General features: G+C 40.6%; 1 protein-coding gene across 1 annotated transcript in view; it reads left to right on the top strand.

The window, feature by feature from the left end:
* The window catches only part of LOC138024230 (glycogen debranching enzyme-like), a 42,832-nt gene that overhangs the window by 19,226 nt on the left and 8,606 nt on the right, over positions 1-15,000 (top strand). Inside the window, exons 11-22 of the mRNA XM_068871358.1 lie at positions 520-686; positions 1,264-1,365; positions 2,196-2,354; positions 2,685-2,862; positions 3,687-3,829; positions 5,010-5,137; positions 5,590-5,801; positions 7,974-8,107; positions 9,013-9,146; positions 11,443-11,706; positions 13,367-13,592; positions 14,619-14,866. Coding sequence (XP_068727459.1) covers positions 520-686; positions 1,264-1,365; positions 2,196-2,354; positions 2,685-2,862; positions 3,687-3,829; positions 5,010-5,137; positions 5,590-5,801; positions 7,974-8,107; positions 9,013-9,146; positions 11,443-11,706; positions 13,367-13,592; positions 14,619-14,866 — 2,095 coding nt within the window. The remainder of the gene's footprint in view (positions 1-519; positions 687-1,263; positions 1,366-2,195; positions 2,355-2,684; positions 2,863-3,686; positions 3,830-5,009; positions 5,138-5,589; positions 5,802-7,973; positions 8,108-9,012; positions 9,147-11,442; positions 11,707-13,366; positions 13,593-14,618; positions 14,867-15,000) is intronic.

Here is a 15,000-nt window from a genome sequence, read left to right as displayed (position 1 = left end):
GTTAATATAAGGTTAAGGTAAAGGTACACCTTAGTTAACATTGGTTAAATAAGTGCTCCGTTTTAAGGGTATTTAAAGCTACTTATGCAACACGGAAAGGAAAGAAGTCGAAATAAGGATGTGAGATCTGAGGATCGAACTCAGGACCTCTTGCACCAAGGCTGCGCACTAACTGACTGTGCCACTCCTTGCTCCTTAAACTTATTGTAATTATTGCAGCAGACGAGTTTTGGGTCCCCTCTAGTTTACAAAGTCTTTCAAAGTGGTCATGCAAACAATGTGGAAATGTCAGAATATGTGTTCTACTTAAAGGCTCTTCAATAATTGCTTGAATCTCAGTTGGTTGTGGGTGAAGTGATCCTTCAGGACAGAACATGGCCTAAGATTCATCCTGTTCATGTATTTCCTATGTACATTATATGATATTCTGTGATGCATCCATAAGGTGAAGATTTTACAAACTTGTCGTCAGTACTCCTCAAATGGCTTACTGAAATCAATATGGTCTTTTGCAAACAGAGGCCTTGAACGCTCATGATCCACATGAGGAAGGGCGGTTGATTTATCGCTATGGTGGTGAACCAGTTGGTGCATTTATGCATCCTTCAGATGTAAAGCCTCTTGTTCCTAGCATTGCACATGCTCTTTTCATGGATGTCACACATGATAATCCAAGTCCGTTTCAGGTAAGTGCTCCCCCGAAATGCCACTTTATTTGTATTTTACAAGTTTGTAACAAATCACGTTCATGATGCTTCTGTGCTTTTGCAACATGTTAGTCCTCCCCATGCATGGTGAATATTTTGTTTTAAGCAGTTATGTTGTAGCTAAACTTGTGTTTAGTTTAGTTACTTGGATACTCCCTATTCACTTGAGGCAACACATACTGGTGGCCATGTGGCTGCAATTCCCTGAGCCTCTTCTGTGGAAACAGATCATTTAGTGGTTAACATTTAGAACAAACTTTATCCCATAATTTCTTATCAAACTTATCCAGTAGATCAAGAACAGAGACAGGGTGTTAAACATATGTAGCTTTATTGCAGGGATCTTGATTGTAGCCTATCAATATGGCTTAGATATCTTGTATAACTAGCAACTCCCCACACCTGTATACTGTGCATGAAGAGGGAAATCTTAGCAAATTGTCTACAGTAGATATTTGTAGATCAATACACTGTAATTTGTTCTTTCCAAGTTCTCAGAAGTGGTGATCATTCACTGCGCTGCTTTATTTGAATTTCACCACTTTCATTGCATTAGGTGAGATCAGTGTATGATGCCATTGCCAGTTCAGCTTTGGTTTCCATGGCTTGTTGTGCAACTGGGAGTTCAAGAGGATATGATGAACTAGTTCCACATCATGTAAGACTAGCTTTTATTTTGTCAATAAATGTACAGTATAGCACCTGTTAATTCCATACTGTGGTACTGGTATTAGATTTTGGTACCTGCAGTTACATGTTTACCCCTCTATAGTGAAAAACACTCTGCTTCCACTAATGTCACATTATGTTTGTCCTGATTTAGTTCTTAGACTAATTGTCAATGGAGTTCTTTGGATACTTTTGTCTTGATCCCCTCTTGTCAAAAACCATCATTTAAACTGACTTGATTCGATTGCTGCAGAGCAAGCTGAGTAAGCGGCAACAATCAAAACTGGCTGATGTCTAACGTGACATGTATCTGTCCAAAAGCACCTTTAAACATCATCGTTCTTTTTCACTGTTTTAACCTGGGTACATTTATTTAAGTAGTTTACTCATTCAACCCTGAAGCAGCTCCACTTGACAAGTAACATTGTCTGGTGTTAGACAGAGTAAAATCTACATGTTTCCGTCTCAAGACTTGAAGGGTTAACATGTTCTTTGAATCAGATCCAACCCAAAATGCCAGATCATGAATGCATTTTAAAGAGTTTTTCTTTTGGAGAGGCAAACAATAATTTACTGGTATAAGTAAAAGTTCCAGAATGAAATCACTCTCAAATTCCCTTATTTTTACTTTGGAATCTTTAACTCTTTGTTATTTTTCTTTTTCAACTCCTCGGGCTGTTAGGCACATTTTAAACAAAAATATCCCCAGCCATTTTATATCCTTGGTTTTATCAATCCTCGTTTTAGCCTCTCTTAAATTAGTGGAGTGCTTGTACTTGCTAGGTTTTAAATGCTTCTCTGATTTCTTTTATTCTATAGATCCATGTTGTAAAGGAAGATCGCTTGTATCAGTCATGGCCCAGTAAAGAATCTAAACTGGAGAAGAATGCATTTGTAAGGGAAAATGATGGTATTTTGTCAGCAAAAAAAGCCATCAATGAGCTGCACAGGTGGTTGGGTGACCAAGGATACACACAGGTACTGTACAATCGTGGACTCATGAAGTGGGGCAGTCATGCCTCTTGAACAGATATTTTCACTTATCTTATTTCTAGGACTTATTCAACAATTTCCCCCGCTTCAAGTTCAAGTTCAAAAGAAGTTTCTTTTTGTTACACTGCAGATTGATTAAAGTGAACATCATTAAAAGTTATTTAACATTCTCGTCCTCAGAAAGTACAGTGCATTTTGTGTTGTTTTTTCTTTTGAGTGGCAAATTATGCTGCTTAAAAAAGTTACTGGGAATGACATCCAGCTCATGTGACAATGTTAACAGTAATTTTGCTGTCTTTAATACATATCTTGTAGGTTTATGTTGATCAAATTCACCATGATGTTCATGCCATCACTAGACACAATCCGGACAAAAGAAAAACAGTTGTTTTAGTGGCATATTCTGCATTTCATGATCCATCTGAAGATGTCAAACCCACTGTGGAAAGACAGAAAATTCACATGACTAGTATTCCACCACTTACTATACCAGGTTTGTAGTTTGCGCAAATCATCTGCAAAATAAGAGAGGATTAAGATCACAAGGAGAGGGGAGTAGATCTGGTACAGTGATGAGAGCATTCCCCTTCCAGCAATGTACCAAAAACTTTTCGAGCCCAAAAAGCCGTTTGGGAAACTGCCATCTGCTTGTTTTGATAAGCTGGTATTTTAACATGAGTGAAATTCAGTGTTAAAAGAACGAGCAAGGTAATATCTTTGAGTGGCTCAGCTGCTCCGCAGCTCGTCAGTTGACTACCAAGCCCCGAGCCACTGAAATAAACACTTGTATCAAAAGGGGCTCTGTTTGTTATAGTTTATCACGAGAAAACGTTTTTATTAAACAAAGGCTCCCTAAAGTTGACTCAGCTGGGAGAGTGACCATGTTCTTTTCTCTTGAGAAACAGCACCACAATGGCGTCTTTCAAGTCCACTCATTTCCACTGTTAACTTGGTGCAGTGGTTTGTAAAGCGTGGCATATAGTTCAGTTTTTTTTTTTGTTTTGTCCCTGTATGCCATTGTATGAGCACTAACAATTAATTACTGTTTTGATTTGACTTGTCTTGTCTTGTATGAACAGGTCTTTTCTAACATAACGTTAATTAAATAATAGACCATGATAATATTGATGTTGTTGATGGTGATGCTACTACTACTACTACTACTACTACTACTACTACTACTACTAATAATAATAATAATAATAATAATAATAATAATAATAATAATAATAACAATAACACTATAATAATAATAATTTATAAATGAGCTGAGTATGAGAAGTAAAAAATCAAATTACATACATTCTTATTTCACAGGTGAGATAGAAGAAATCATTTTGGAAGCAATGTTGCTTAAGAGAACTGGCGCAAGTGAATTTTGCAAAGACGAAGAATATATTAATGGTCTTCAAACTCACGAAGTTTTGCTTCAAAGACATATTCCATTTCACCAATCCAAGGTAAGAGGGATTTGAAGCAATATTCACCACGGTAATTAAGGAAAGTGAAAGGTTCAAAAGAAATCCCTTTTTTTTTTGCATTTGCCAAGTGAAAATAAGCATTAATGAATTTCCTGTTTATCGCCATGGCAAGTTACAACCGAAGAGGTAACGAGGTGGCCTTGATCGATGTGCAAGTGCGTTTGACATTTGAATTCATTTTGCACATTATTGTGGCCGGAAGCGAAATTTCTAAGTATGTAAACATCCAGCTTTTATTGAAACTTGATAAAACTATTACATACGCGCTTGCTGAATATGAACTCAGTTTTAGCAGTAGCTATTGGCCCATCTCATGTCCAGCGCGAGTTCATGTATTAAATACATCTTGTCAATGTGATGCCGACAGAACGTCGCTGAACGGAACATGGTGTCATGGGTAGGATGGATTCCCACTAGCTCCTCTAAAGGAAGACCGAAAAGTTAAATTTTTAATTTAATTATCTCCTTTCAATACATCGGAAAAGCTTTGTAATCTCGGAAGCATATACGCATACGCTAAATGGAAAAATAGCTACATCCATTTCAAGATTACATTTTAGATGTTCAAGAGGTATATTCATCTCTGACGACTTTGGCAATTCGGAACAAAACTAAAGAGGAGTTGAACTTGTAGCCTATCAATGACGATTTCGAATGTCCTACCACTGAACTACAGGAACCTTGTTGTAACTACAATCTTTGACAAAAAGGGGTCGGTGTCCCAAACATTTTGTCGACGATTGTAGATTTATGTGATAAACGTTTTTTATAGTTTTTGTTTTCAAGAGTTTTTGAGGTCATATCTTTCACACAATATTACAGTTCCTTGTTCGCCTTGCGTATAGAAGAATCCTTGTTTACATTTTTTTTGTCCGTTGAGCACAATGCTATCATTCTCTAATCAGTCAGCCACGAATAAAGTTCTGAATATTGAAAGTGCATTGCAAAGTGAGCTTTTTCAGAAAATTTGAACCCGACATACCAGATAATCCTTCTTGTGTAACGATAGTTTGAAAGTCAAAATTGTGCAAAGAATATATAAGATTTCCTTATTCTAGAACATCCAATACAAATTGTGTGGAAAGTCCTCGAAACAACGGCACCTGTTATCATGAGCCTTGTTACTGACCTCATTAAAAATAAACAAATTCTGTTGTAGACTTGCCGTGCTGAGCGGAAGGGCGATAACACATTTGAAGTTCATTTCCATAATTTCGCTCCTGGAAGTGTTGTTGCATTTGACATCACAATGGAAAACAGAGTTAAGGATTCATTGGGTCAATTGAGGTGTGTTGTGAATCTGTTTGCTTACTTTCATAGAATTTGTTTTTCTGATCTCTTCAGTGTTCAATTACCGAGCTCTAGCCTTACCTCCAAATGCTTTGAAAAAAAAAATGGGTGTGTTCACATGAGATGGCAGACCATCCCAGGGGCTGATCAGGGGCTGTTCATATGGACCTGCTAAAACCGTTGTAAAAAATCTCGCTATGTTCACACGTTGACCGGGCCTACCCTACCCCCCCCCCCCCCCCCCCCGAGATCTCAGTCAGTGCAACCTCGTTGCCAGGGCCTCTGTTTTTCCTGGAAACGAGGTGGGAAATAATACAATGCATTGTTGTGATAAAACGGACAGTGTCTAATTTCCACTTCTTTATTTTTCTATAATTAATTCAAGAATAATTTCATGTTGACGCAAAGATATAAATAAAAAGGATGTTTGGGTTTTTTTCTCATCGCAGGCAGCTCGCAGTGGATATGTACAAGAAAAGATCTGGAAGCCAAGATAGTTCCAATAAGATTGATGAATTACATTCAATCATTGAGAATCTTTCACTGTGTGATCTCAATCGAGTGCTGTACAGAGCAGATCCTGAAGAGCGAGATGATGGCAATGGAGGAGGGGTCTATGTGCTGCCTGAGACTGGTTCATTGGTGTATTGTGGCTTACAGGGTAAGACACGGATGATTTCAGTACAATCCACTTGTCACAGACAAGAACATATTATACATCAAGTGAAGTTATGATCCTCGCAGTTATGAGAAGCCTGAAAATTTCGGGACTTCAACGGGATTTGAACCCGTGACCTCGCGACACCGGTGCGACGCTCTAACCAACTGAGCTATGAAGCTACTGACGTTGGGAGCTGGTCAATTGTGGGTTACAATTTTCCCGTGAGGAATGAATTAATGAACGAAATGATATATGAAATGTATCATATATTAACTGCGGATATGAAATCAGGTGAAGGTATGATCCTCGCAGTTATGAACACAACTTTGGCAATTGCGTAGAGAAGGCTGAAAAATTGAGGACTTCAACGGGATTTCATCCCGTGACCTCGCGATACCGGTGCTACCCTCTAACCAACTGAGCTATGAAGCCCACTGACGTTGCAATCCGCAAATGATTCATTTCATGTATCATCTCGTTACTTTTCGGATGTATATGTACCGACAGAAGGTCGTATGTTGACTCCTGCAAAGAAACACTCGGAATTTTTGCGAGTAACCCCGAGTCGCCATCGATAAGTAGATCTGTTCATGCCATTCACCATTGAAATGGGGAGGGGGGTATGGGGGTGGGGTGGGGGTGATCTTCTGGAAATTTTATAACCTGTACAAAAAGTCCTGATATTGCCTTCGACATTAGGAGAACGCAATTTGTAATCTTGGGTATCCTGTGCAAAGGGTGAGCTTACGCAAGTTTTCGCTTTTCATCCGTATGCCTTTTCAGCGCTATCTTGGCTATTTACGTTGCATCGTCTCCTCAGAAACGATGCGTAGCTATTTTTACCACAACTTACCTTCTTAAATCAAACAGATCGCACTTACGTATGATTCAGAGTCGAGCCAAGGGCAAAGTATTTCAATCCTGTCACATGACACATGTGCTCATTGAAACCATCTCAAGGGGTACATGCTCGTATCCTTAAACTTCGGACCTATCAGATTGTTTCTTTAGTACCCTTCTCCTTTTTCTCCATAGCGACTGTCAAACGCACTTCAATAATCCGAGATTACTACTAGTTTTACACATGAAAACTGTTTTACGGACACAATGTGTCCAACTCATTTTGACGCCGATTGTAGTTCTACGAGTCTCCTCTTATCTTGTGGCTTTCTTTTTGCGTCTGTCTTTACCGCTGCTATGCCCGCGAGAAAAACCTCTGCCACTAAACGATCCCTTTTTTCTGCGTACGCTGTCATGACCTCCTGATTTTTTGAGGCTGTCTTAACATGCTTTTTTTTTCTCGTTGATTAGCCAAACGGTAAGCCCTTTCCGTCCGCGATGTGTAGTTTGACTGACAGACAGGTTATTACTTGTCTGCATGACCAATAAGGAGTGGTGTGTTTTGAACTCGAAGACGCACTATAAAAGGGGTCGCTTCACGCTCCGGTTTTTGTTCCAATTCACTCAAGCACGACGGATATCCAAGATCGTGATCAACAAACAGCAACACAGAAACGGAAACCCCAAAAGATATTTCCAGAGGGATAAAAGTGACGGGAAATTTTAACAGAATAACGACTAATAACATATTAAAACTTTGCGGGCACATAGGCATTGCACGTCTGGGCTTTTTTTATTGCACAAATTATTACAGAGTGACCGATTGGCTCCGTTGGTTGAGCTTCGGACAACCGTGCGGGAGGTTGCGGGATCAGAACTCGGGCGGGACCAACACTCAGGGTCTTAAATGACTGAAGGAAAAGTTCTACCTTTGTAATGACATCTGCAAACTGCAAATGGTTAGACTATCTAGCCTTCTCTGGTAAGGACGATAAACTGTAGGCCTTGGCACGTTTGCCTTTAAAGAAACAAAGGGATTCATGGATCCCGTAGTGCTCCCGGAAAGATTCGAGACGTTCGAGAAACGCGTGCACCCGAGACTTTTGAGTTTTTTGTGTTCTTTCTTCACCCTCGTTTCCAGAGTCGTCGTTCCCTTGACCAGCGGTCGGGAAACGTAAACCTAAGCGTGCGCAGAAAGACTCTGGGAACGAGGTTGGTCTTTCTTTAGAAGAAGTTTCAAGGCATGAAAGTTAAATTCACGGTAACTGTGCAATGTGATGAGACTTGAACAACTAGTCTGTGTTATTCAACCCAGTTGTTTATATTTATCAGGTGTGATATCAGTTCTTGCCAATGTTCGTCAGTTCAATGATCTGGGGCATCCCTTGTGCAGAAATCTGCGAGATGGTGATTGGTTGATGGATTACACTGTATCAAGACTTCTCCCTTTTGTTGGGACGAGGCAGGTTAGTCACCTCTTTGACTGACTTGCCCGCGGAGTGCGTTTCAAATACAACTGGGCATACTATGCAATAACCCCTCAATGCTAATAATAGTAATAATAATGATGACGATTTACCCGGGAAAGACCAGTCAGCTGACCATACGATCAGCTCCAATCCTGGACAAAACTCGTTAAGAAAACCGTACAAAAACCGACGAAAAGCACTTGTCCACCATTTCTCCCTTGTGAATCCCTCAGCAGTTACTTCTCCACCCCCTCCCCCAATCCAATATTGATTTGGAAATTGTTAATTTCCAGGAAACTGTTCGTAACCCCGTGAAAACAACATTGAGACGCGGGAGGGGGATCAAGTAGTTGTTTGCTTACAACTGAAAGCGCTTGGAAGGGTAATTTTCTTAAGAGTTTTGTTCACGATTGTGTTATCAACTGGTGTCTAGCAATCTTTTATGAATCTAGTACAAGTCAAATTACAATCAAATCAAATCAACTCAAATCAGACATTGGTTTTTGAGGAGTGAGGAAATTCGGAATACCCTGGGAAGAAACCTCTCAGTGCAGAGTAGAGAACCAACAAACTCAACCCACATATGACGGCGAGTCTGAGAATCGAACCCGGGCCACATTGGTGGAAGGCGAGTGCTCTCACCACTGTGCCAACCCTTCCTTGTTTTTTTCGAAAATCAGTCAGCGCTTTTATTTTCATCGCCCACGATCACTTTACGCAGACCCTAGCAAAGAAACACATTCAACTCGTAATCGGCGGATTTCGACACAGTCAGTTGGTTTCTGTTGGTTTCTGCCGCAAATGACAGAACGAATCCGTTGATTGAAATTGGAACTTCACAGTTCGCATTATTTCGGGAAGCCGCAATATATTTTTTTTAATGTGGTTTCTATTCTTTACAGTTAGGAGTTTGGCTTGACAAAGCGTTCAATTTGGTCAAAGGGTTGCCCCGATATCTGGTGCCATGCTACTTTGATGCCATTGTTACGCCACTTTATCTGAAGTTGTTGGAGCGCGCTTGGGCGCATATGTCAAGGTTTGGACCAAGATTTGCGACTAGAAAAAGTGATTTAGACTTGCTTTTAAAAAATAGTAAAGATTGTAATAATGCAATTGCGTAAGTAAGTGTCGTACACTCCTGCTTTGACTTTTCACGGGTTTACTTGATTCCATCGGTTGATTTCGAATGGCCCTGTTTGTCATGCTTCTGCATGTAGATGTGGACTGTACACCGCTCTTTTAAGTGAGCTATCACAAAATGGGGACCTTACGTGAGTTTATTTGAGTTTCTCCCACATTTTCAAACTAATCGTCTCTAACGTAGAAAAGATACTTCGCAATATAAATGTGGTAGTGTCCAGGCAAGTTAAAAAATAAAACGGCTCATCTTCGGTTTCCGTCTGATGCTCTGAAACGCCTCGTGCTTAACCTCCCCAATATGAGGGCTATAAGAGTCAGTGTTTGGTCGTGAACAGATGAAGTATTTTCTGTCGGAAGTGGGGTTGTGTCGTGAATTCAAGTTAAAATGGTCATCACAACTGAGCAGCGCCCAGATGGAGCTGCCCTGTCAAGCTATCTGGCTGCCGGTCTGTTCAGTTTATCATTTTGAACGCAACTCCATATCCGTAGTTTCTGTTTGCCGCACAAGTGATTTGTGCTTTTCGCGCACAGATTGCTTATCTCAGAGGGGAATAGCAAGTACTATTCAACTCTGAGGAAAATGGCTTCCCGTTTCGCCTCGGTTATCGAGGACCAAATGTTATAGGAAATCGCATGAACTTGCCTGGTTCCTGCCGTAAATAAATGTAACCAAAGTTTCTTTTATTGATTGTGAGCACATACAAATAAGATTGATTCATGGAAACGCTTGAAGTCGGTTAATGCGGTAAGAAAACTAAAACGTCACAGGAATGCAAAGATAAGGAAAAAACTGCTTTGTTACTGGAGTTAAAGAGCGGTTTTCAATTGAGTGTCGAAAGTAATCAGATAATTACTTTGGTTTATGATTACTTCACTCAGTGATTGGTTCAAAGTTTTCGCGCCATTTTTTCTACCAATCAGAAGTGAAACCAAAACCAATCGTGGCTCACGCGTGCACATTTTCCCGCGCTTTGTCAGTGTCGGCAACGTATAATTACCTCGAGTTTTGATTGGTTTTCCGGATTGTCTCAGTCCTTTTTGATTGGCCAAAGTAATTACTTTGGTTTTGGTTTTACGACACTCAATTGAAACTCGCTCTATAACACCTTTAATTTATCTGGATTGTGTGATTGAAATTTTCTGTACGTGTGATGTGGAATTTATGCGAGCGTGACATGAAGGTAATGGTCAAGTTTTTGAAGAAGTGATTTGCTAATCCCCAGTCCCCATGAACACGCTTGAAGTCGCAAAGGAATTTTCGATTCTCATCGCACTTAGCCTTCCTTGGCGCGTCTACTACGCCCCTTGTGATTCTAAGTTGGCTTCAGGGATCAGTGACATTTGCAATCAACCTTCACATTTTACACAAACAGCAGCATCCCACGTAAACGCCACCAGGCGTCTTGTCAAATAAGATTTGGCTTGCACGAGGAACCATTTTCAATCCCATAATTTCTCATGCAAGGCTTGTGATTGACTGGAAAGGTCTGGTTTGGCGGGAAAATCAATCTAAAACCAAGTCGGTGTGTAAAAACGCCGTTTCACAAATACAATGAAGTTTTACGCTTCTAGTCTACGTGCATTCTTTATTCTATCTTTGATTCATTATGCCATAGTTTTATCACATCTATATTATCAGTAATGTTTAAAAGACGAGTAGCAGTGTTTTTAGACCGGAGAAAATATGTGCTGCAAGTCTTTTGAGCCACTTCAAAAACATTCCACAAAAAGTGTCCTTCGGGAGTCCGAACAAAGGTTCAAATTGTGGAAGGATAACATCATCAAACAAGAAAAACAAGCTATGCCTTATAATTATGCTTTATATAAAGAATTGTAACGAAGCTGTTTCGCTCATGAATTATTGATGAATTTTTGAACAGAATATCGCGTTTCTGATTGGTCAATGACGAATGCATAAATAGCTCATAGAGTGCAATACAGAAGTTGCTATAGAAACGGTTGTGGAGTGCATAATCGTATGAAGTTGCTCTTGCGTTTCGTGATTTATAATCGCTGCTGATGCTTTGAAAGTTCTCAAATTGCACCCGCAAATTTTGGAGAACTTTCATAACATCACTCGTGTCCATAAATAATGAAATGCACGAGCAAGTTCATACGATTTGTTATACCTAATGGTAGCAGGCTTGGACAAAATGAATACGAGGGCTTTTTGTTTTTTTGTTTTTAATCAGTACTGTAAGGAATGGCTCGTCGTTCTTAAAGGCGTTGTCACTTGGCTCTCTCCAGTTTGTTGGGTTGTCTGCTTCAGCCTCTCTTCCAGTTCTTTCGCCCAACCTGCATCATGGGGCATCATCCGGGGCTTCCATGCCGACACTGATGTCATTGGCTGCAGGTTTGCCTCATTTTTCTACTGGTTTTATGCGATGTTGGGGACGAGACACCTTCATAGCACTCAGAGGTTTGCTTTTGGTGACTGGCCGATACCAGGATGCCAGGTATGATGACTGTTTACGAGACCCATCTTGAGTTACTGTAGGAGTATTAAGTATTTATGAGCCAATAAGTCAATGAGTTAGTGCAGTTACCCTAGCCCATAAAATGAAAGCTAAAATTCAGAGAGTGCTTAGTCTCATTGACTCATGACTCGTGACTCATGGCTCATTGACTCATTGACTCATAAAACAGGCATCCTGTTACTGTAGGGGTGCTCTTTTGGGACGCATTAGGATTTTCAGAATTCTGTAACTGGAACATGCTTTGGCTAAAGAACACGAAATCAGATTGGTTCTTAGCGAGGCGACCTGACAGCCAATACTTGTTTGAGTAGCGATATGATTAAACAGCGTGTTGGTGGGTCGCACACGATTTTCCTGCCAAGAAAAATCCGAAAGAACGTGTGTACTGTGAATCCCGACTAAACTGTATTTTTTTCATGTCATTCGTGTCATCCAGGAGCAGAATGAACAATATGATTCCGTTCATTTAAGAACGGATTAACTTCCTGAAAAAGTTTTTTTTAAAACCAAATATTACATGTATTCTTTTATCCGAAAGAAGCCTACAATGCGGTGTCGTTTTTCATCCAGACATTTTTGCCTAACTTGCTTCCGTTTTAGAAAGGGAAAAAGTTCGCACCTCAGATGTCATCGTGACGGATTGGCGTGCGAGGCCTGGGAAATAGCTGTACAAGAACTAGGCAACTGCTAGACTGCGAGTATTGTCTCTCTTCTCCTAATTTTTGTAACGCGTGACATCGTGTAAGATGTAATATTACATAAACGAGGGCGAGTGTTTCATCTGGGTTTCCAAACACGAGAAAACTGATCCCACTGGGTTACGCAAGGAAAAGTGTACGGCTGCAAGCAGTCTAGGCATCTGCCTACTGAAAATAATAATATGCAATAGAAACACGGCTCTGAGTCTATTCTTGTCATGTGCTTTTGCCACACGTGACACAGTCTTGTTTGTGATTTTATTCAGCAGGTGAAGTTGATGTTACCAAAGCGATTTGGGGAAAAAAACTTAGTTTAGTTTGGTTTATTGCTGTTTGTCGGAAAGAAATTACTTTTAATTACATACAAGAACACGTACGCTTCCATGCGCCAATAACATCTTAAGCACTTTGCAACAAGCTCGATTGGATGATCTGGTTCGTGCTCTATTGTTGAAAGTTCAAAAGCAGAGATAGGCGTTTTTGGTTTGAGCAGTAGAGCCAATAGACATTTTTGCAGATACGGCGGCCATTTTGATTCCTATTGTTTCGAAAAACATTATGGGATGCTCAGGGGGCAAAATTAATATGTAATTGCCCCCTGGCCATCCCATAATAGCTATTCGAAACAATAGAAATCAAAATGGCCGCCGTATCGGTAAAAAGGTCTATTCATCACAGGTCTCACGGTTTTACTGGAACTAGCATACAACGAAAGCTCATGCACGTCAGCCTCCATTCCCGGCATGCTCGTTCCAGTGCGGCCCTCTTAATACGAATGTTGCCAAAGCGAATGAAGGATCACTCGAACACTGAAAGTTGACAATTTGGTTGATTAGCTTGGAATTGTAAGATACCTGCTAGAGTACAGCGACACAAATAGCTAAATTCTTGATTTAAAGTCAACTTGCACCCCGTGACCATGTTAAATGCTTTTTTTTTAGGCGTCATATTCTGGCTTACGGAGCGTGTGTTCGTCACGGCCTGATTCCAAATTTATTGGACGGTGGACGCAAGCCTCGGTACAACTGCAGAGATGCAACTTGGTGGTGGCTGCAGTGTATCCAAGATTATTGCTCAATTGTCCCGGATGGACTCAAGATTTTGTCGGATCCAGTGTCCCGGATCTTTCCATCAGATTCGTCTCAGCCAGAGGCTCCAGGGAAACACGTGAGTTGATTGAGATATTATCCAGTTGATGTGGGTAGTGTAAGTTAAAAGGGCTAGGTCACGCAATTTTAAGCAATTTCAGCACTGATCAAATGGTCATAGAATTAACTAAAATATCAAAATAACTGTTCAAAACTATAGAAGAACTCTAACAAAACACAGGGAAGCCAAGAAGGGACATGGATGGACAAAACTGGAGAGGATTGAAATGGATTGAATTTGCGTAAATTTGAAAAACGTCGGCCCACCTTTTTTCAAATTTATATCAGTCTATATCAAAATGTCATTGACACAGCTGGAGAATCATTCTCAGTTGTTATGTGGCCGTGGTTTTGCAAATGAAAGACTCTTGCTCTGCCAATTTGACGTTTAGAGCTCAGAATTAACAAAATTAAACGAATATACCTAAAATAGCGTGACCTAGCCCCTTTAACCCAGCCATCCTCATGTAGATTTGTCCTAAGAGATCGCACATTTGTGTACAAATTTTTAACATATTTACTGAAACTGAGGATGGGTATTGCAAGAGAAGTTTTGCATGGTCTTGTGGTTTATGAGGCAACGTACGCATATTTGGAAAAACTGTAATCCCGGCAAACCGACTCGGACCGTTTATGTGAGATTATTCGGCCCAGCCTACCTAGATCTCAGCAGCCCAAGTCGGGTTCTCGGTAGGTGGGCGAGCTCACCGCATATGCACAAATGAGATCAGTTTACCAAAGAAACCGGCCCATCTCACCTCAAGTGGTAGTTTGAACAGGCGTTAAGTAGGCAGTAAATATTTTCGTAGAAAGACCAGAAGCAGTGGTGTGGCAAATTAGTTACGGGATGCCAGTCCTATCACCAAGACGTTGTAGTTGCGAAGTGACATTTGCACTTGAGTCCCTCAAAAAAATTAAATTACGAAAGGGCTATTGAGCCGTCTGGCCTACATGTCTCCACATGCAGTTGTTCTTTCTTTTTCTCGAATGTGATAATTCAGATCTCAAAACGGGGAAAAACTGCTTGCTCTTCGTCCCATTTTAGGATCAGCCATTATACGAGGTCATTCAAGAAGTCATGCAGCGCCATTTTATTGGTATTTGCTTTCGCGAGCGAGGGGCTGGGCCCGATCTGGACAGTCACATGACCAGTGCTGGGTTTAACGTCACTGCTGGTGTCCGTGAGAAAACTGGGTTCGTATTTGGTGGCAACAAGTGGAATGCTGGGACATGGATGGACAAAGTTGGTGAATCACACAAGGCGGGTAACTTCGGCGTGCCAGCCACTCCAAGGTGTGTCAACAATATTCGGATAACATTCAACTCCGATTTCTGACTATAAGCGAGTTCAGAGTTTACCGTAGCAAAAAAAGACAATAGGCCATTTTCGAAATATCAAATATTCGTCTTGATAGTGAAGCAGTGAG

The sequence above is a fragment of the Montipora capricornis genome, chromosome 11 (genome assembly GCF_036669925.1).
Source record: "Montipora capricornis isolate CH-2021 chromosome 11, ASM3666992v2, whole genome shotgun sequence".
In the NCBI taxonomy this organism is placed as follows: Eukaryota; Metazoa; Cnidaria; class Anthozoa; order Scleractinia; family Acroporidae; genus Montipora; species Montipora capricornis.
The sequence above is the reverse complement of the archived record's forward strand: the minus strand, read 5'-3'. Positions and strand labels throughout refer to the sequence as shown.